General features: G+C 41.2%; 3 protein-coding genes and 1 pseudogene across 3 annotated transcripts; all 4 read left to right on the top strand.

Annotated features, from left to right (window-relative positions):
• The first annotated feature begins 2,699 nt into the window (after positions 1 to 2,699).
• Positions 2,700 to 4,935, top strand: LOC128467659 (inactive hydroxysteroid dehydrogenase-like protein 1). The gene is made up of 4 exons (XM_053449331.1): positions 2,700 to 2,916; positions 3,045 to 3,490; positions 4,046 to 4,273; positions 4,676 to 4,935. Exons 1-4 carry the CDS (start codon positions 2,721 to 2,723, stop codon positions 4,769 to 4,771), a joined length of 966 nt encoding a protein of 321 aa, XP_053305306.1. The 5' UTR covers positions 2,700 to 2,720; the 3' UTR covers positions 4,772 to 4,935.
• Positions 4,936 to 8,069: 3,134 nt separating this feature from the next.
• LOC128468024 (inactive hydroxysteroid dehydrogenase-like protein 1) lies at positions 8,070 to 10,626 on the top strand. The gene is made up of 4 exons (XM_053449795.1): positions 8,070 to 8,286; positions 8,415 to 8,860; positions 9,797 to 10,024; positions 10,531 to 10,626. The coding sequence occupies exons 1-4, from the start codon at positions 8,091 to 8,093 to the stop codon at positions 10,624 to 10,626; spliced, it is 966 nt and encodes a 321-aa protein (XP_053305770.1). The 5' UTR covers positions 8,070 to 8,090.
• A 3,303-nt stretch (positions 10,627 to 13,929) lies between these two features.
• LOC128468023 (inactive hydroxysteroid dehydrogenase-like protein 1) lies at positions 13,930 to 16,475 on the top strand. The gene is made up of 4 exons (XM_053449794.1): positions 13,930 to 14,146; positions 14,275 to 14,720; positions 15,657 to 15,884; positions 16,380 to 16,475. The coding sequence occupies exons 1-4, from the start codon at positions 13,951 to 13,953 to the stop codon at positions 16,473 to 16,475; spliced, it is 966 nt and encodes a 321-aa protein (XP_053305769.1). The 5' UTR covers positions 13,930 to 13,950.
• Positions 16,476 to 19,381: 2,906 nt separating this feature from the next.
• Positions 19,382 to 19,485, top strand: LOC128468100 (uncharacterized; annotated as a pseudogene).
• Positions 19,486 to 19,909: the final 424 nt, after the last annotated feature.

Raw genomic sequence — 19,909 nt, 5'->3', positions numbered from 1 at the left:
TAATAAGTTTGTTTTATGTGTATTTCTATGATTTGACCCTACTCATCTAGAACAATGATGTATAGCTTCTGCGGGTTCATCAAATATGGAAAAGGGCAGTCGTGACGTAACAAACATATGGTAAAAATGACAAAAAAACCCCCAAAACCTCTGCAACTGATGTTTTGAAAAAGCCCCTGTCCTGAAAGTGTTAAAATCTACAATATACAAAATTGGGAAAGACATTAACGCAAGTTAAGACATATTGGTACAGAAGGAGAAGAGAGCCCTGTCCTAGCAAGTTTACAATGTATTTGGAACAGCAGAGGTGCAGAGGGAACGGAAACCTTTCACAATGCTGTCGCAATTTTATCTTAAATCCCTTAATCCATTAATCACTGTGCTTGGGGGTGTTGTCTATAGATCATGGCTTTGAGTTGTAAAATTGACAATAGAAAATTTTAAATAATAGATAGATAGATAGATAGATAGATAGATAGATAGATAGATGGATGGATAGATAGATAGATAGATAGATGGATGGATAGATAGATAGATAGATAGATAGATAGATAGATAGATAGATAGATAGATAGATAGATAGATAGATAGATAGATAGATAGATAGATGTGTTGTCTATAGATTATGGCTTTGAGTTTTAAAATTGACAATAGAAAATTATAATCAGCGCAGCATTCTACTGGGTAAAGTTAAAAAGTAAGGATATTACGTATGGACATGACTCATAGTAAAATGTATTTCTTGGCTTTTGCACAATGTTTATCCAAATTAAAAGTGTTGTGTTCTTTATATATGTGTGTCAAGGTCTTATAAGGTGAAAGACCTAGGACTGGGTTCGATTAGTTTAGTCACTGGTGGTATTACTATGTCAGGCTCCATTCTGGCTGCGGAGCTGCTTCTCTCTTGTTCCTCCCGTCTCGCTAGAGTTTCCCCCCGTCTCGCTAGAGTTTCCTCTTTGCTGTAATCCGTTCCTGGATTTCCATATTCTCTGTTCCGTGCTTCTGATTCCTTGATTCCAGTTCTGCTCTCTGCTTCAGCTCTGTTCCCTTTATAAGGTGAGCCCCACACATTTGTTATGTTTGTCTCGGTTTGCAGTCTAACATTTGGTTTCAGCTTATTAGTGATTCAGTAAGCAGGGTTTAGCGCTAGGACCCGCCAAGTATTGGAGTACTTTGGCGTAGTGGTAGGCTAAGCATACTATGGCCATATGATGTGATGGAATCTCCAATTGTTACCTTGTAGTCCTAGGCTAGTCCTGTTTGGTCCTGTGGTATCTGTGTAGTCTTGTCATGTATAGCCTGGCCAGTCTTCTCAGCCATGTACTTTGTTGTCCTATCCTGTATCCACGGTGGAGGGGTGTCCTGTACCATACATGTATTGTCTGGTTATGTTTCTTGCTTGCTCTGTCTCCCTTGCTTGCTATGTCTCTGCTATTACGCAACTTAGCTTCCCTACTCCCAGCCTGCAGCATCCTGCACATTTGTCTGTAGAGCTATGTCTCATGCCTGCTACAGGGTGCCTGCAGGATATGCCTTTGTTTTGTTCTGGACATCATCCGCTCCAATGTCAGGGCGCTGACTACAACCCTAGGTGCTCAACAGCCGGGTGAGTGCAGTCACCCTGCACCAGGCCCTGTCCAACTCTGCTACTGCGCAATAACTCCTAAACACCATCATTGGGCGCCCTGGGTCATTGCAGTCGTCTGTATGGACCCAGAACCTGACATACTAGTAATGCCAATTCCCATGCAAACTAAAAAACAAACAAACAAAAAATCTAATCCCTATTATGATTCATTTTACAAAGTGAAAAACTAAGACGTAAAGCAAATCATTTTTCCTTTAATGTTCAGTATAGTGAGAAAACGAGTTAAACACATATTTTGTAGTATACTTTTTTAATATTAATAAAAATGGAGGTTTTCAGTCCCAAATATAAATTCACAGGAATCTAATTTGGTCATTCTCCACCTTAGATAAATGCTCTTTCTGATGGATGCAGAGATGGATGGGTGGAGATAACAAAGCGGCACCTTAGACAACCTCCAAACCACAACTTAAGATTTACAGACTCTTCAGGGCAAAATATATCTACAAATATCTGTGATTTACGCCCTTCCCAGATATGGAGTATTGGAGTGTGTGAAATCAGGGCTTGTATTTTCTATATGAAGGTGTGGCAGACCACCCATTGGGCGGTTATTATATTTTATAGCTGATGTCGCATTTACTTTTTTCCAGTCTGGTTTGTGGATGACAGCTGAAGCATAGCGATCCTGCTCAGATACTTTTCAATGGTGTCTCATCTTCTAAACAGTGAGTTGCATGTTTTTAGAGGGGTAAAAGCTTTGATATAGGTAAGGCTTTATAATGTGAGAACATTTTACTTCAGGTTTCCAGAAGTGTAAGAGGTTAATACAAGGTGAGTGAGAGGTTGAGAAATTCAATATGCATGGGATAGATATCCTAAACATCCTGAAAATTATATATAAGTGATATATGTTGGAGGAAATTAGAACAGATTTGTCCCTTGCAGGCATCCTGAGAACCAGGACTTATTATGTATGGCAAAAGTCAGCTAAAAAACTTTTCTCTGCAAAAGTGATTGTAGCCTATGGATTATTGATTATCAGGCTTTATAATCTTTTTAAATGGCTGTTATTTCAGATATCAACCGTGACACAGCGATGGAAGTGGTGGCTTCCGTAACAAAAGCCTTAATGCCGATATATGAGGGCGTTTCACGCACGTATTACAGCCACATGAAGTTTCTGGCAGTGGTGGGAGCCTGTTACACCATTCACAAAGGCATTCATCTACTTGGCGAGTGTTACAAACTGATCGAGTTGAGTATCGCCTCTCGTTTCCTGATGCCAAACCTGCTCAATCGTTATGGGAAATGGGCTGTAGTTACTGGTAAGGCCCTGTTTTCTATCTGAATGGCTGGGTCACTGAACATGGCTGCACTCCTTATGCTCTTGAGACATTTCACTAAATCCAATAGTGCTTTGCGTAACAATCCTCTTTTGCTTTCTTTCTCATAGGAGCTACTGATGGTATTGGGAAGGCATACGCAGAGGAGCTGGCAAGCCGTGGCATGAACATTATCCTGATCAGCCGCAATAGAGAGAAGTTACAGACAGTGTCTGAGGCCATCGCTGCTAAGTATGGGGTTCAAACCAGCTTCATAGAGGCAGACTTCAGCAAGGGCCGGGAGGTCTTTCCTGCCATTAGGGATGGCCTCAAACACGTGGATGTCGGCATCTTGGTGAACAACGCCGGAGTTTTGTATGAATATCCCGAGAGGGTTACTGAGGTCCCAGAGGACAAAGTGTGGGAGATCATTAACGTCAATATAGCTGCAGCCACAATGATGGTGCATATAGTACTGCCGGGTATGGTACAGCGGAAGAAGGGAGCCATTGTCAACGTGGCCTCTGTTACAGCCTGTTTTTTATGTCCTCAAATTGCTGTTTACTCTGCCTCCAAGGTAATAAAACAAAGTAATAGACAGTGGATGGATAGGGAGCTTTTGGTGACTCTCCTCACTCCAGTCTAGGTATCTGAATGAGACATCTCATACTTGCTACATGGAGCCATGGAGGTCATCTTTAAGTGTATTTGACTAAGAAAAGGATAGCCAACAACCACAAAGCTTGGCCAACTTTGGGCTGTCTGATCATAAGTTAAAGTTACCTACCTGTGAGCTATACTAGATCTAGTACTTACCTAAAGTACCTCTGAGGATACTGGGACTAGCTCCATTTTATTTGACATTTCACCTTAGGAAATGCACACCTGACTTCAAAAACCCCATTTTGGCATTACATGTTTTATTCCTAAATAGCTGATTCTAGTATAATAGCTGGCACTATACAATATTAACAAGAAGATTAACACATAGACATCCTGGCACAAAAGGAGAAGAAGGCCCTGTTCATATGAGCTCACAATCTATTGAAGGAGCAGAAACTGAAAATGTGTTCAAACAGAAGCATGAAAATGGCCAAATCAACAATGTTCTCTTTGTGTTTTCTTATGGCAGGCGTTCCTGGACAGTTTGAGCCGATCTCTGCATCATGAATATGCTTCCGAGGGGATTTTTATACAGAGCTTAACCCCTTTTTTTGTGGAGACCAATATGATCGCAATGAGCAACCATCTCCTGAAACAATCTGTGTTTGTTCCTATACCAAAAGATTATGCGCGCCAAGCCGTGCGCACCATTGGAGTGTGTCGGAGAACAACAGGATACTGGTCGCATCACATCCAGGTAAGCATGATTACAAACAACAGCATGGCGGGGGATACGGTATTGTCTTTAAAATCCCAAAAGGGGAAACACGTTCCTAAAGGTATCTAAAAATAAAAATATTATTCTGTTTACATTATAATAAGTAAATACGTTTGTTTCGTACAAGTAGTACCTGGCTCGTTTGTCTGCTTCACTTCATTTATGTTTGTAACGGGTTCACCAAGAGAGCTGTAGTAACTCCCAGAGATCACCCACATGTATCCTCCTGTTGTCCCCGGAATCACTTCCAGCACCAGCCAGCATGGCTATAACAAATGGCCTTAAAACTGCCGTGTGGAATGTTTAAAAATGGTAACATAACGTACAGGCATTTATGTTTGTTTTTTCTTTCTTTCTTTTTTTTTTTTTTTTTTTTTCCAGCTTTACTTGGCTACCAGCCTCCCAGAATGGGCATGGGTACCAGTGATCACCTGGATTTTCAACACCGTTCGCAAAGAATATTTCTCCAGTAGATAAACTGAGCAGTGCGATCGAGTAATTCTTCTTTGATGTATGCCAATGCATGAAAAACACCTGTTTTCCCTCTGTTCCATTTTTGCTGTTTGGTTACTCTTTCTCTATCAAGAAAATAGATTAAGCCAGATTAAGGTGTTGGGTATTGTAGTCCAAGAACATGGTTGGCATTCACGTATACACCACACTTTCCATAAATCTATTTTATCTAATCTGAATATTATCTTCCTGTTTTTCACTCCTTCAAATTGTGCTTTCTTTTTCTAGCACCCTCTTGCATTTCTTTAAATCCCTGTAAAACGTAATTAAAGTACCATTTCATAATAAGCTGTACTCCATATGCATCTTCACTGCTGATCTCCAAAATGTCATTACATAACTGGGAATACTGGAAGGGGTATTCGTCACCGTGGCACAAAAACTAAATGGTTACATAACTTGTTTTATTTGATTCTGTCCGGCAAAGAATAATTTTTGTTTAATATATCGCCATCATATTCCCCAGCGCTGTACAGTGAGGAAGGAAACACTGTAGTGTTTAGGTCTGCCTAAACATGACCGTGTTTCCTTCCCAACATTTCAAAATGTGAAAGGGGGACACTTGTTTTTGTAAATCTCACGGAACTCATTGATACAAGCAATTGCACTTTACAATGTCCCGCTTGCGTTAAAACACGCTTCGTTTTTGTCAGCACAGTCATGCATATTAAAAATCACCAACACATTGAATAGAATTCCCATGAGGCTCAGCCAGGCATAATACTTCCATGATGCTGGCTGAGCTGAACAGTAAAGCTGCAGATGCTAGCTGTGAACTAAAATTCCCATCATTCTCAGCTAGCCAGGTGTCCACCATAATGCTGGCTGATCATCATTGGAAGAGTAGTCCACAGCAGCAGATTTTTTTAAATTAAAAAAGGCTAATGTTGGCCTCCCTCCCAGGACCCTTACACACTGCCCATAGACACACACACACTGCCCATAGACACACACATACACATACACTGCCCATAAATACACATACACACCAGCTAACAAATACCTATGCTGCTCTTACACCCACTGGCCCATAGACACACCCTTACAAACATATACATACACTGCTATTACACCCCTTTCTCCCCATCTCTTACCTCTTCCACCATCCTTCATCCTTCTGCCTGCATCTTGTGGTGGGAGCGCGAGGTCTGCCACTACTCCCTCATCACTATGCCCCGGCTATTACTGCAGAGCGCAGGAATGTCATATCCCGTGCTCGGCATTATTTGCCAGCGCGTAGTGATTAGGGAGCAGTAAAGCGAGGTCTGAAGCGATAGACCTCGCGCTCCCTAATGCTGAGCCGACTAGAGGGAGATTGCGATCTCCCAGCTAGTCTGCAGGCTGCAGCTGCTGATCGGGCGATTGTTAAAGTGGTTGGACTTAAATTTAGCAGCTATTTTGAAACTTTTAGAACACTACCATTTTTTGTGGTCTATTGCCCACATTTCTCAGGTCTTTTTCTCTATAAGTCAATGTTATAGATAGAGGCGTGTATATATATTTCTTTATCATGAGAACAAACATCTACAGAATTACTATAGTTATAAGAGATCTGACCAAGTCCTTTTTCGAAACCATCAATCGCTGAAGATAACCCCCACACCACCAAGAAGAGGAATATGTTAGAAGAATACTAAACTGAAGATATCTCCTCAACCTGGTAGAGAGTTGAACCATGTCACAAAGTGATTTATTCATTATATTGAGGTGTTGCTGAGGAACTGGAGTATACATTTACCGAATGAGTTATCCATTATAAATACATAGTTCAATGTGGACAAGAGTTTTAAGGACTCTCGGTTATTCATAAATTATACAAGGCCATACATGCTCTTTGTGCTGGAGATGCTCCGTGTATATGGCCCTTCTTATTATATTGTGTAAAATCCCAGTAGATCCGGGGAAACCGGATTGGGTTCGATTAGTTTAGTCACTGGTGCTATTACTAGCAATGCCAATTCCCTTGCAAACTACGAAGACAAAACAAAAGATCTAATCCCTATTATAATTCATTTTACAAAGTGAAAAACTAAGACGTAAAGCAAATCATTTTCCTTTAAGGTTCAGTATAGTGAGAAAACGAGTTAACCTGCAGTAAACACATATTTTGTAGTATACTTTAAAAAATATATATATTAATAAAAACGGAGGTTTCATCCAAAATATAAAATCACAGAAATCTAATTTGGTCATTATCCACTATTACTACCCTTGGGAAAGTGCTGTTTCTGATAGGTAGGTAGATAGATAGATAGATAGATAGATAGATAGATAGATAGATAGATAGATGCATGAATGGATGGATGGATGGTGGATAGATAGGTGGATAGATGGATGGATAGATAGATGACTGGATAGATAGGTGGATGGATGGGTGGATGGATGGATGGATGGATGGATGGATAGATGGATGGATAGGTGGATGGATAGATAGGTGGATGGATGGGTGGATGGATAGATGGATGGAGAGATGGGTGGATGGATGAATGGATGGATAGATGGATGGATGGATGGATGGATGGATGGATGGATGGATGGATGGATAGATGGATGGATGGATAGATGGATGGATAGATAGATGGATGGATAGCTAGTTGACCACTGTGTGCAGGGCTGGGTCTTGAGATAACAAAGCGGCACCTTAGATAACCTCCAAACCACAACTTACGTTTTACAGACTCTTCAGGGCAAAGCCGGGAGTAAAATTGCTTCCGCAAATATCTGTGATTTACGCCCTTCCCAGATATGGAGTATTGGAGTGTGTGAAATCAGGGCTTGTATTTTCTATATGAAGGTGTGGCAGTCATCCCAATGGGTGGTTATTATATTTTATAGCTGATGTCGCATTTACTTTTTTCCAGTCTGGATGACAGCTGAAGCATAGCGATCCTGCTCAGATAATTTTCAATGGTTTCTCATCTTCTAAACAGTGAGTTGCATGGTTTTAGAGAGGTAAAAGCTTTGATATAAGGCTTTATAATGTGAGAACATTTTACTTCAGGTTTCCAGAAGTGTAAGAGGTTGGGAAATTAAATATGCATGGCATAGATATCCTAAACATTCTGAAAATTATATATAAATGATATATGTTGGAAGAAATTAGAGCAGACTTTCTTTACATTATGTATGGCAAAAGTCAGCTAAAGAACTTGTTTTCTGCAAAAGTGATTGTAGCCTATGGATTATTGATTATCAGGCTTTATAATCTTTTTAAATGGCTGTTATTTCAGATATCAACCGTGACACAGCGATGGAAGTGGTGGCTTCCGTAACAAAAGCCTTAATGCCGATATATGAGGGCGTTTCACGCACGTATTACAGCCACATGAAGTTTCTGGCAGTGGTGGGAGCCTGTTACACCATTCACAAAGGCATTCATCTACTTGGCGAGTGTTACAAACTGATCGAGTTGAGTATCGCCTCTCGTTTCCTGATGCCAAACCTGCTCAATCGTTATGGGAAATGGGCTGTAGTTACTGGTAAGGCCCTGTTTTCTATCTGAATGGCTGGGTCACTGAACATGGCTGCACTCCTTATGCTCTTGAGACATTTCACTAAATCCAATAGTGCTTTGCGTAACAATCCTCTTTTGCTTTCTTTCTCATAGGAGCTACTGATGGTATTGGGAAGGCATACGCAGAGGAGCTGGCAAGCCGTGGCATGAACATTATCCTGATCAGCCGCAATAGAGAGAAGTTACAGACAGTGTCTGAGGCCATCGCTGCTAAGTATGGGGTTCAAACCAGCTTCATAGAGGCAGACTTCAGCAAGGGCCGGGAGGTCTTTCCTGCCATTAGGGATGGCCTCAAACACGTGGATGTCGGCATCTTGGTGAACAACGCCGGAGTTTTGTATGAATATCCCGAGAGGGTTACTGAGGTCCCAGAGGACAAAGTGTGGGAGATCATTAACGTCAATATAGCTGCAGCCACAATGATGGTGCATATAGTACTGCCGGGTATGGTACAGCGGAAGAAGGGGGCCATTGTCAACGTGGCCTCTGTTACAGCCTTTTTGTTATGTCCTCAAATTGCTGTTTACTCTGCCTCCAAGGTAATAAACCAAAGTAATAGACAGTGGATGGATAGGGAGCTTTTGGTGACTCTCCTCACTCCAGTCTAGGTGTCTGAATGAGACATCTCATACTGGAGGCAATTAGCCCCTGTGCTTATGTGATCAGAAAGCCTGGCAGCCTATGGAGTGTTGAATTGACTTTTAACTACGTTACTTGCTACATTATACGTTCGTTGTAGAATCCTTTTCTAACTTTGTGTAAAAATCTGAATAACCAAATTATAGGCTTTAAATCAATTATATATGAATAGATTATAGAAGGTTGACCAACTTGTTTTAGCAATCCTTATGGTTTAAGTTACAAGCCAGTACAGTAAGTAATAGACTTGGGCGCTGGCCAACTCTTCGTGTGCGTCTTCGTGGGGAAAAAAATCTTTGTATTCCACGAATATTCGCCCATTCCTGTGTTCGGTTGGCGCCAGGATTTTAAAGATCCGTACAAGCAGGTGCACTGCATTGGTTGATGGCAGACAAGCCCCCTGCTGGCAACCAATAGAGTCGCTCGTACAGATTTTTAAAATCCTTGTGCCGCAACTTGGCCAGGGCAGAACACTGGTCTCCCCGCTCCAAGAGTTAAAGGTCTGTACGAACAGCCAATAGAGTCGCTCGTATGGACCTTTAACTCTTGGAGCGGGCCCCAGGCCAAGTTCCGCCGTCAAGAGGTAACGGGCCGTGCGGGCGACTTTATTGGTCGCCTGCAGGGGCCTCCTCTGGCATCAACCAGTTGGCCAGAGGAGGCCCCTGCAGGTGACCAATAGACGAACACATCATAAGACATCCTGGCACAAAAGGAGAAAAAGGCCCTGTTCATATGAGCTCACAATCTATTGAAGGAGCAGAAACTGAAAATGTGTTCAAACAGAAGCACGAAAATGGGCAAATCAACAATGTTCTCTTTGTGTTTTCTTATGGCAGGCGTTCCTGGACAGTTTGAGCCGATGTCTGCATCATGAATATGCTTCCGAGGGGATTTTTATACAGAGCTTAACCCCTTTTTTTGTGGAGACCAATATGATCGCAATGAGCAACCATCTCCTGAAACAATCTGTGTTTGTTCCTATACCAAAAGATTATGCGCGCCAAGCCGTGCGCACCATTGGAGTGTGTCGGAGAACAACAGGATACTGGTCGCATCACATCCAGGTAAGCATGATTACAAACAGCATGGCGGGGGATACGGTATTGTCTTTAAAATCCCAAAAGGGGAAACAAGTTCCTAAAGGTATCTAAAAATAAAAATATTATTCTGTTTACATTATAATAAGTAAATACGTTTGTTTCGTACAAGTAGTACCTGGCTCGTTTGTCTGCTTCACTTCATTTATTAATATAACAATTATATTATTGTTCTCTGAAAATACAGAATTTTATGGGGTGAAACCATCTTGGACGCTGCTGCTTTTGGCGTACCGCTTCCAGGAGTTCATTTTGCTTATTAGCGAGGTTTGGAAAACCAGAAATTTAAAAATAAATTGCGTGAATTAGTTGCATGCAGAGATGCATCAAGTTTTTAAGGAATTTGAGAAAAAAATCTATTATAACAAATACCCTTAAAACTGCCGTGTGGAATGTTTGAAATGGTAACATAACGTACAGGCATTTATGTTTGTTTTTTCTTTCTTTCTTTTTTTTTTTTTTTTTTTTTCCAGCTTTACTTGGCTACCAGCCTCCCAGAATGGGCATGGGTACCAGTGACAACCTGGATTTTCAACACCGTTCGCAAAGAATATTTCTCCAGTAGATAAACTGAGCAGTGCGATCGAGTAATTCTTCTTTGATGTATGCCAACGCCTGAAAAACACCTGTTATTTTTTCCTCTGTTCCATTTATGCTGTTTGGTTGATCGTTCTCTATAACATTTCTTAGCCAGATTAAGGTGTTGGGTATTGTAGTCCAAGAACATGGTTGGCATTCACTCCACATATACACCACACTTTCCATAAATCTATCTCGTCTAATCTAATCTGAATATTATCTTCCTGTTTTCTACTCCTTCAAGTCGTGCTTTCTTGTTCTAGCACCCTTTAGCATTTCTTTAAATCCCTGTAAAACGTAATTAAAGTACCATTTCATAATAAGCTGTACTCCATATGCATCTTCACTGCTGATCTCCAAAATGTCATTACATAACTGGGAATACTGGAAGGGGTATTCGTCACCGTGGCACAAAAACTAAATGGTTACATAACTTGTTTTATTTGATTCTGTCCGGCAAAGAATAATTTTTGTTTAATATATCGCCATCATATTCCCCAGCGCTGTACAGTGAGGAAGGAAACACTGTAGTGTTTAGGTCTGCCTAAACATGACCGTGTTTCCTTCCCAACATTTCAAAATGTGAAAGGGGGACACTTGTTTTTGTAAATCTCACGGAACTCATTGATACAAGCAATTGCACTTTACAATGTCCCGCTTGCGTTAAAACACGCTTCGTTTTTGTCAGCACAGTCATGCATATTAAAAATCACCAACACATTGAATAGAATTCCCATGAGGCTCAGCCAGGCATAATACTTCCATGATGCTGGCTGAGCTGAACAGTAAAGCTGCAGATGCTAGCTGTGAACTAAAATTCCCATCATTCTCAGCTAGCCAGGTGTCCACCATAATGCTGGCTGATCATCATTGGAAGAGTAGTCCACAGCAGCAGATTTTTTTAAATTAAAAAAGGCTAATGTTGGCCTCCCTCCCAGGACCCTTACACACTGCCCATAGACACACACACACTGCCCATAGACACACACATACACATACACTGCCCATAAATACACATACACACCAGCTAACAAATACCTATGCTGCTCTTACACCCACTGGCCCATAGACACACCCTTACAAACATATACATACACTGCTATTACACCCCTTTCTCCCCATCTCTTACCTCTTCCACCATCCTTCATCCTTCTGCCTGCATCTTGTGGTGGGAGCGCGAGGTCTGCCACTACTCCCTCATCACTATGCCCCGGCTATTACTGCAGAGCGCAGGAATGTCATATCCCGTGCTCGGCATTATTTGCCAGCGCGTAGTGATTAGGGAGCAGTAAAGCGAGGTCTGAAGCGATAGACCTCGCGCTCCCTAATGCTGAGCCGACTAGAGGGAGATTGCGATCTCCCAGCTAGTCTGCAGGCTGCAGCTGCTGATCGGGCGATTGTTAAAGTGGTTGGACTTAAATTTAGCAGCTATTTTGAAACTTTTAGAACACTACCATTTTTTGTGGTCTATTGCCCACATTTCTCAGGTCTTTTTCTCTATAAGTCAATGTTATAGATAGAGGCGTGTATATATATTTCTTTATCATGAGAACAAACATCTACAGAATTACTATAGTTATAAGAGATCTGACCAAGTCCTTTTTCGAAACCATCAATCGCTGAAGATAACCCCCACACCACCAAGAAGAGGAATATGTTAGAAGAATACTAAACTGAAGATATCTCCTCAACCTGGTAGAGAGTTGAACCATGTCACAAAGTGATTTATTCATTATATTGAGGTGTTGCTGAGGAACTGGAGTATACATTTACCGAATGAGTTATCCATTATAAATACATAGTTCAATGTGGACAAGAGTTTTAAGGACTCTCGGTTATTCATAAATTATACAAGGCCATACATGCTCTTTGTGCTGGAGATGCTCCGTGTATATGGCCCTTCTTATTATATTGTGTAAAATCCCAGTAGATCCGGGGAAACCGGATTGGGTTCGATTAGTTTAGTCACTGGTGCTATTACTAGCAATGCCAATTCCCTTGCAAACTACGAAGACAAAACAAAAGATCTAATCCCTATTATAATTCATTTTACAAAGTGAAAAACTAAGACGTAAAGCAAATCATTTTCCTTTAAGGTTCAGTATAGTGAGAAAACGAGTTAACCTGCAGTAAACACATATTTTGTAGTATACTTTAAAAAATATATATATTAATAAAAACGGAGGTTTCATCCAAAATATAAAATCACAGAAATCTAATTTGGTCATTATCCACTATTACTACCCTTGGGAAAGTGCTGTTTCTGATAGGTAGGTAGATAGATAGATAGATAGATAGATAGATAGATAGATAGATAGATGCATGAATGGATGGATGGATGGTGGATAGATAGGTGGATAGATGGATGGATAGATAGATGACTGGATAGATAGGTGGATGGATGGGTGGATGGATGGATGGATGGATGGATGGATAGATGGATGGATAGGTGGATGGATAGATAGGTGGATGGATGGGTGGATGGATAGATGGATGGAGAGATGGGTGGATGGATGAATGGATGGATAGATGGATGGATGGATGGATGGATGGATGGATGGATGGATGGATGGATAGATGGATGGATGGATAGATGGATGGATAGATAGATGGATGGATAGCTAGTTGACCACTGTGTGCAGGGCTGGGTCTTGAGATAACAAAGCGGCACCTTAGATAACCTCCAAACCACAACTTACGTTTTACAGACTCTTCAGGGCAAAGCCGGGAGTAAAATTGCTTCCGCAAATATCTGTGATTTACGCCCTTCCCAGATATGGAGTATTGGAGTGTGTGAAATCAGGGCTTGTATTTTCTATATGAAGGTGTGGCAGTCATCCCAATGGGTGGTTATTATATTTTATAGCTGATGTCGCATTTACTTTTTTCCAGTCTGGATGACAGCTGAAGCATAGCGATCCTGCTCAGATAATTTTCAATGGTTTCTCATCTTCTAAACAGTGAGTTGCATGTTTTTAGAGAGGTAAAAGCTTTGATATAAGGCTTTATAATGTGAGAACATTTTACTTCAGGTTTCCAGAAGTGTAAGAGGTTGGGAAATTAAATATGCATGGCATAGATATCCTAAACATTCTGAAAATTATATATAAATGATATATGTTGGAAGAAATTAGAGCAGACTTTCTTTACATTATGTATGGCAAAAGTCAGCTAAAGAACTTGTTTTCTGCAAAAGTGATTGTAGCCTATGGATTATTGATTATCAGGCTTTATAATCTTTTTAAATGGCTGTTATTTCAGATATCAACCGTGACACAGCGATGGAAGTGGTGGCTTCCGTAACAAAAGCCTTAATGCCGATATATGAGGGCGTTTCACGCACGTATTACAGCCACATGAAGTTTCTGGCAGTGGTGGGAGCCTGTTACACCATTCACAAAGGCATTCATCTACTTGGCGAGTGTTACAAACTGATCGAGTTGAGTATCGCCTCTCGTTTCCTGATGCCAAACCTGCTCAATCGTTATGGGAAATGGGCTGTAGTTACTGGTAAGGCCCTGTTTTCTATCTGAATGGCTGGGTCACTGAACATGGCTGCACTCCTTATGCTCTTGAGACATTTCACTAAATCCAATAGTGCTTTGCGTAACAATCCTCTTTTGCTTTCTTTCTCATAGGAGCTACTGATGGTATTGGGAAGGCATACGCAGAGGAGCTGGCAAGCCGTGGCATGAACATTATCCTGATCAGCCGCAATAGAGAGAAGTTACAGACAGTGTCTGAGGCCATCGCTGCTAAGTATGGGGTTCAAACCAGCTTCATAGAGGCAGACTTCAGCAAGGGCCGGGAGGTCTTTCCTGCCATTAGGGATGGCCTCAAACACGTGGATGTCGGCATCTTGGTGAACAACGCCGGAGTTTTGTATGAATATCCCGAGAGGGTTACTGAGGTCCCAGAGGACAAAGTGTGGGAGATCATTAACGTCAATATAGCTGCAGCCACAATGATGGTGCATATAGTACTGCCGGGTATGGTACAGCGGAAGAAGGGGGCCATTGTCAACGTGGCCTCTGTTACAGCCTTTTTGTTATGTCCTCAAATTGCTGTTTACTCTGCCTCCAAGGTAATAAACCAAAGTAATAGACAGTGGATGGATAGGGAGCTTTTGGTGACTCTCCTCACTCCAGTCTAGGTGTCTGAATGAGACATCTCATACTGGAGGCAATTAGCCCCTGTGCTTATGTGATCAGAAAGCCTGGCAGCCTATGGAGTGTTGAATTGACTTTTAACTACGTTACTTGCTACATTATACGTTCGTTGTAGAATCCTTTTCTAACTTTGTGTAAAAATCTGAATAACCAAATTATAGGCTTTAAATCAATTATATATGAATAGATTATAGAAGGTTGACCAACTTGTTTTAGCAATCCTTATGGTTTAAGTTACAAGCCAGTACAGTAAGTAATAGACTTGGGCGCTGGCCAACTCTTCGTGTGCGTCTTCGTGGGGAAAAAAATCTTTGTATTCCACGAATATTCGCCCATTCCTGTGTTCGGTTGGCGCCAGGATTTTAAAGATCCGTACAAGCAGGTGCACTGCATTGGTTGATGGCAGACAAGCCCCCTGCTGGCAACCAATAGAGTCGCTCGTACAGATTTTTAAAATCCTTGTGCCGCAACTTGGCCAGGGCAGAACACTGGTCTCCCCGCTCCAAGAGTTAAAGGTCTGTACGAACAGCCAATAGAGTCGCTCGTATGGACCTTTAACTCTTGGAGCGGGCCCCAGGCCAAGTTCCGCCGTCAAGAGGTAACGGGCCGTGCGGGCGACTTTATTGGTCGCCTGCAGGGGCCTCCTCTGGCATCAACCAGTTGGCCAGAGGAGGCCCCTGCAGGTGACCAATAGACGAACACATCATAAGACATCCTGGCACAAAAGGAGAAAAAGGCCCTGTTCATATGAGCTCACAATCTATTGAAGGAGCAGAAACTGAAAATGTGTTCAAACAGAAGCACGAAAATGGGCAAATCAACAATGTTCTCTTTGTGTTTTCTTATGGCAGGCGTTCCTGGACAGTTTGAGCCGATGTCTGCATCATGAATATGCTTCCGAGGGGATTTTTATACAGAGCTTAACCCCTTTTTTTGTGGAGACCAATATGATCGCAATGAGCAACCATCTCCTGAAACAATCTGTGTTTGTTCCTATACCAAAAGATTATGCGCGCCAAGCCGTGCGCACCATTGGAGTGTGTCGGAGAACAACAGGATACTGGTCGCATCACATCCAGGTAAGCATGATTACAAACAGCATGGCGGGGGATACGGTATTGTCTTTAAAATCCCAAAAGGGGAAACAAGTTCCTAAAGGTATCTAAAAATAAAAATATTATTCTGTTTACATTATAATAAGTAAATACGTTTGTTTCGTACAAGTAGTACCTGGCTCGTTTGTCTGCTTCACTTCATTTATTAATATAACAATTATATTATTGTTCTCTGAAAATACAGAATTTTATGGGGTGAAACCATCTTGGACGCTGCTGCTTTTGGCGTACCGCTTCCAGGAGTTCATTTTGCTTATTAGCGAGGTTTGGAAAACCAGAAATTTAAAAATAAATTGCGTGAATTAGTTGCATGCAGAGATGCATCAAGTTTTTAAGGAATTTGAGAAAAAAATCTATTATAACAAATACCCTTAAAACTGCCGTGTGGAATGTTTGAAATGGTAACAAAATGTACAGGCATTTATGGAGTTCCACAAATGTGTTTTCTCTTTTTTCCAGCTTTACTTGGCTACCAGCCTCCCAGAATGGGCTTTGGTACCAGTGACAACCTGGATTTTCAACACCGTTCGCAAAGAATATTTCTCCAGTAGATAAACTGAGCAGTGCGATCGAGTAATTCTTCTTTGATGTATGCCAACGCCTGAAAAACACCTGTTATTTTTTCCTCTGTTCCATTTATGCTGTTTGGTTGATCGTTCTCTATAACATTTCTTAGCCAGATTAAGGTGTTGGGTATTGTAGTCCAAGAACATGGTTGGCATTCACTCCACATATACACCACACTTTCCATAAATCTATCTCGTCTAATCTAATCTGAATATTATCTTCCTGTTTTCTACTCCTTCAAGTCGTGCTTTCTTGTTCTAGCACCCTTTAGCATTTCTTTAAATCCCTGTAAAACGTAATTAAAGTACCATTTCATAATAAGCTGTACTCCATATGCATCTTCACTGCTGATCTCCAAAATGTCACTAGATAGCTGGGAATGCTGGAAGGGGTATCCGTCACCGTGGCACAAAAACAAAATAGTTACATAGCTTTTCTTGTTTTATTTTGATTCTGTGTTTATATCGCCATCATATTCCCCAGCGCTGTACAGTGAGGAAGGAAACACTGTAGCGTTCCTTCCCTGCCCCCCCATTGCTTTTAAAAGGGGGGCTTTCCTATCAGTCAGTGGCGTAAAGCGTTGGACCACGGAGGGGGTGCTGCGCTGCTGCTCTGGCATACTTTCATTTGAGGTTATTTACATATATATAGTGCACCATGCATGAATGTCAACCCTTTCTATACAGTCCCTCCGTTAATACTTGTGTGGAATTACACTGCCACCCAATGGTAATGCAAGCAAACTGTGCCAAGCTAATAATGCAGATTGCCCTTTTTTTCTTTGTTAAGAAAGTGGTTGGCCTTAAATTTGCCAACTATTTTTGAAACTTTTATAACACTACCATTTTTTGTGGTCTATTGCCCACATTTCTCAGGTCTGTTTCTCTCTAAGTCAATGTTATAGATAGAGGCGTATATATATATATATATATATATATATATATATTTCTTTATCATGAGAACAAACATCTACAGAATTACTATAGTCATAAGGGATCTGAGCAAGTCCTTCTTTTTTGAAACCATCAACCATCGCTGAATATAAGCCCCACACCACCAAGAATAGGAATATGTTTGAAGAATACTAAACTGAAGATATCTCCTTACCCTGGTAGAGTTGATTCAATGATTGGGGTGAAGACGTACCAGAAGATGTTACCCGGAACCATGTCACAAAGTGATTTATTTATTATATTGAGGTGTTGCCGAGGAACTTGAGTATAAACTCACCAAATGAGTTATCCATTATAAATACATAGTTCAATGTGGACAAGAGTTTTAAGGATTCTCGGTTATTTATAAATTATACAAGGCATACATGCTCTTTGTGCTGGAGATGCTCCATGTATATGGCCCTTCATATTATATTATGTAAAATCCCAGTAGATCTCTTTGCCAGCTGGCCAAAAGTCTTTGGACCGCGTTTGTTGACAGCTGATTCCGTGCTAATCTTGTCACTTATTGCCCCCTTTTCCGAAATAAAAAGCTAAGTGAAAATGTAGACCATAGTGTTATGTGGGAATAGGGAAAGTTAACATCACTGTTGAATAATCACAAAGTTATATTTGATGTCTTTCTATCAAGAATTTCAATGTTACATCAAGAGAGAGTGTGAAAAATAAGATGGGGTGAAGGGGAAACCTGGCAGTGCAAGCAGCAAGTCATTCCCATTAGACCGTCTTGGAATCCACTTTCAAAATGGTGACGTATGCAAGTGCTGCACAACTGTGAGTGAGAAATTTTGTGAAGCCATCATCAGACAAAGACAACAGGTCTAATTTTTCTCAAACAATTAATTTTTCATTGAAACTCTACAGCCCAGCAGAGCTAGAACTTGGGAGAGGCTCCTTCAATGTAGGCAAATGCTTGCCGCTGTCAACTACACAGGAGTCTAGAGACAATGTTCCACCAGCAGCCGGAGCCTCTGAGACAAGAAAAGATATATGTGAATGTGGACTTCAAAACCAATAACAAGGTAAACCTTGAATATTGGAGGTTTGGAAATTCGACGCTGGGCAACCATTGTCCTCTGTGTCCTGTTTGTTGGGAGTGTTCTGATTAGGTCAGGGCAGAGCGACCAACACTGGTGTCCTGCGTATAATTGCCAAAATAGATTAATTATGGGTAGGTTCATTGGCTGGACCACTGAAAAGGATGGAACCTCGTAGGTAGGTGTCCCTTCCAACCTTCTTTGTTTGAGGCAAATATTCAGGTCCATATGGGACAAACAATTGATATTTATCATCCATTTTTGTCTTTGTAGAGATGGAGCCAACGCCCTACAGCTCATGCAGACTCATTAAAGGGGAAGATGTTAACATTTGAAAGCAGGTAGTGTAAAAAGTGTTATCATTTACATGCATAAGCCGATCATATCGTGAAGGTTTTTGTTGCCATGGAGACCATGATGTCACAGTCACTTTAGCCAAATGTGACTTTTTTTTTTTAAAGAACAAAAATAGAATGTGAAGTGACAAGTTAATGGAGTTACAGCAATTGTTTTCTTTATCCTGCTCCACATCACGACTTAGTACTTAAAGGTGTTTAGATTAGCTGCCACTAACGTGCATAGTTAGAGAGGAGACGGTTCATGCTTTGCATTGGCATGGGTTTACACTAATGCTCTACAAGGGCCCACCTAGGAGTTCGCTGCTGTTTAAAACGCCCATGACTTGCGGGACACAGATCGGCACAGTACTCTCCTCTATTTCTCTTGATACTTTCACCTCCCTCCTATTTCATTTTAATTCTCTGTCTCACTTTGGTTCATATCACCACTCCGTCGCTCATCAATTACATCTCTTCTTCTTGCCTCTCCTCCATTCCATCTCTTCTTCTTGCCTCCTTGTACCCTATCATCAGAATTGTGCCTCAGGTCCACGTTTTGTGGTGGTAATATCACGTAGAGGAGAGAGCGTTAGCACTCCTATTGGCAAGGATGGAATAAGTCTTTGTGACCTTTACAATACATATATGGTTAACACAGTAAGGGAATTTAAACATGAATGGGATAGACATATGGCTATCCGTAATATCAGACGAGACCATGGGCTGATTACGTTTCTATTGTTTGTTCTTTCTGATAATTAAGTAGTAAGGGCTCCTTGAGCCTTTTGAGCCTCCCGCTTACATTTATCTCGAAGGCGTACAGAACAGATACATGGCTGTCCTAGAAAATAGAGACATGTAGGACAGAGGTACCCTAGGCTTCAAGGGACATTGGAAGCAATGTTTATGATGTACCCAATTGTAACATCATGCAACATTTTTTTCAACCTAAGTTACTATAATACGGTCACAGTGCCGCTCTTCGAGTATCTTTTCATTAATGCTTGTGATTTGGCTAAAGCATGTCCTGTCTTCTTGAGCTCAATTCGTGGGCAGCCCTAATCAGCCTCTGTATAATTACACACAGGGTTGAT

Source organism: Spea bombifrons, chromosome 10 (genome assembly GCF_027358695.1).
Source record: "Spea bombifrons isolate aSpeBom1 chromosome 10, aSpeBom1.2.pri, whole genome shotgun sequence".
Lineage (NCBI taxonomy): Eukaryota > Metazoa > Chordata > Amphibia > Anura > Pelobatidae > Spea > Spea bombifrons.
This window is presented reverse-complemented; position numbering and strand designations above follow the sequence as displayed.

Bases quoted from the DNA above. Each gene is read 5' to 3' on its own strand.
- LOC128467659 (XM_053449331.1), top strand. From the start codon at position 2,721: ATGCCGATATATGAGGGCGTTTCACGCACGTATTACAGCCACATGAAG. The intron at 2,917-3,044 runs GTAAGGCCCTGT...TCTTTCTCATAG, and splicing joins GAAATGGGCTGTAGTTACTG to GAGCTACTGATGGTATTGGG. The intron at 3,491-4,045 runs GTAATAAAACAA...TTCTTATGGCAG, and splicing joins CTGTTTACTCTGCCTCCAAG to GCGTTCCTGGACAGTTTGAG.
- LOC128468024 (XM_053449795.1), top strand. From the start codon at position 8,091: ATGCCGATATATGAGGGCGTTTCACGCACGTATTACAGCCACATGAAG. The intron at 8,287-8,414 runs GTAAGGCCCTGT...TCTTTCTCATAG, and splicing joins GAAATGGGCTGTAGTTACTG to GAGCTACTGATGGTATTGGG. The intron at 10,025-10,530 runs GTAAGCATGATT...TTTTTTTTCCAG, and splicing joins ACTGGTCGCATCACATCCAG to CTTTACTTGGCTACCAGCCT.
- LOC128468023 (XM_053449794.1), top strand. From the start codon at position 13,951: ATGCCGATATATGAGGGCGTTTCACGCACGTATTACAGCCACATGAAG. The intron at 14,721-15,656 runs GTAATAAACCAA...TTCTTATGGCAG, and splicing joins CTGTTTACTCTGCCTCCAAG to GCGTTCCTGGACAGTTTGAG. The intron at 15,885-16,379 runs GTAAGCATGATT...TCTTTTTTCCAG, and splicing joins ACTGGTCGCATCACATCCAG to CTTTACTTGGCTACCAGCCT.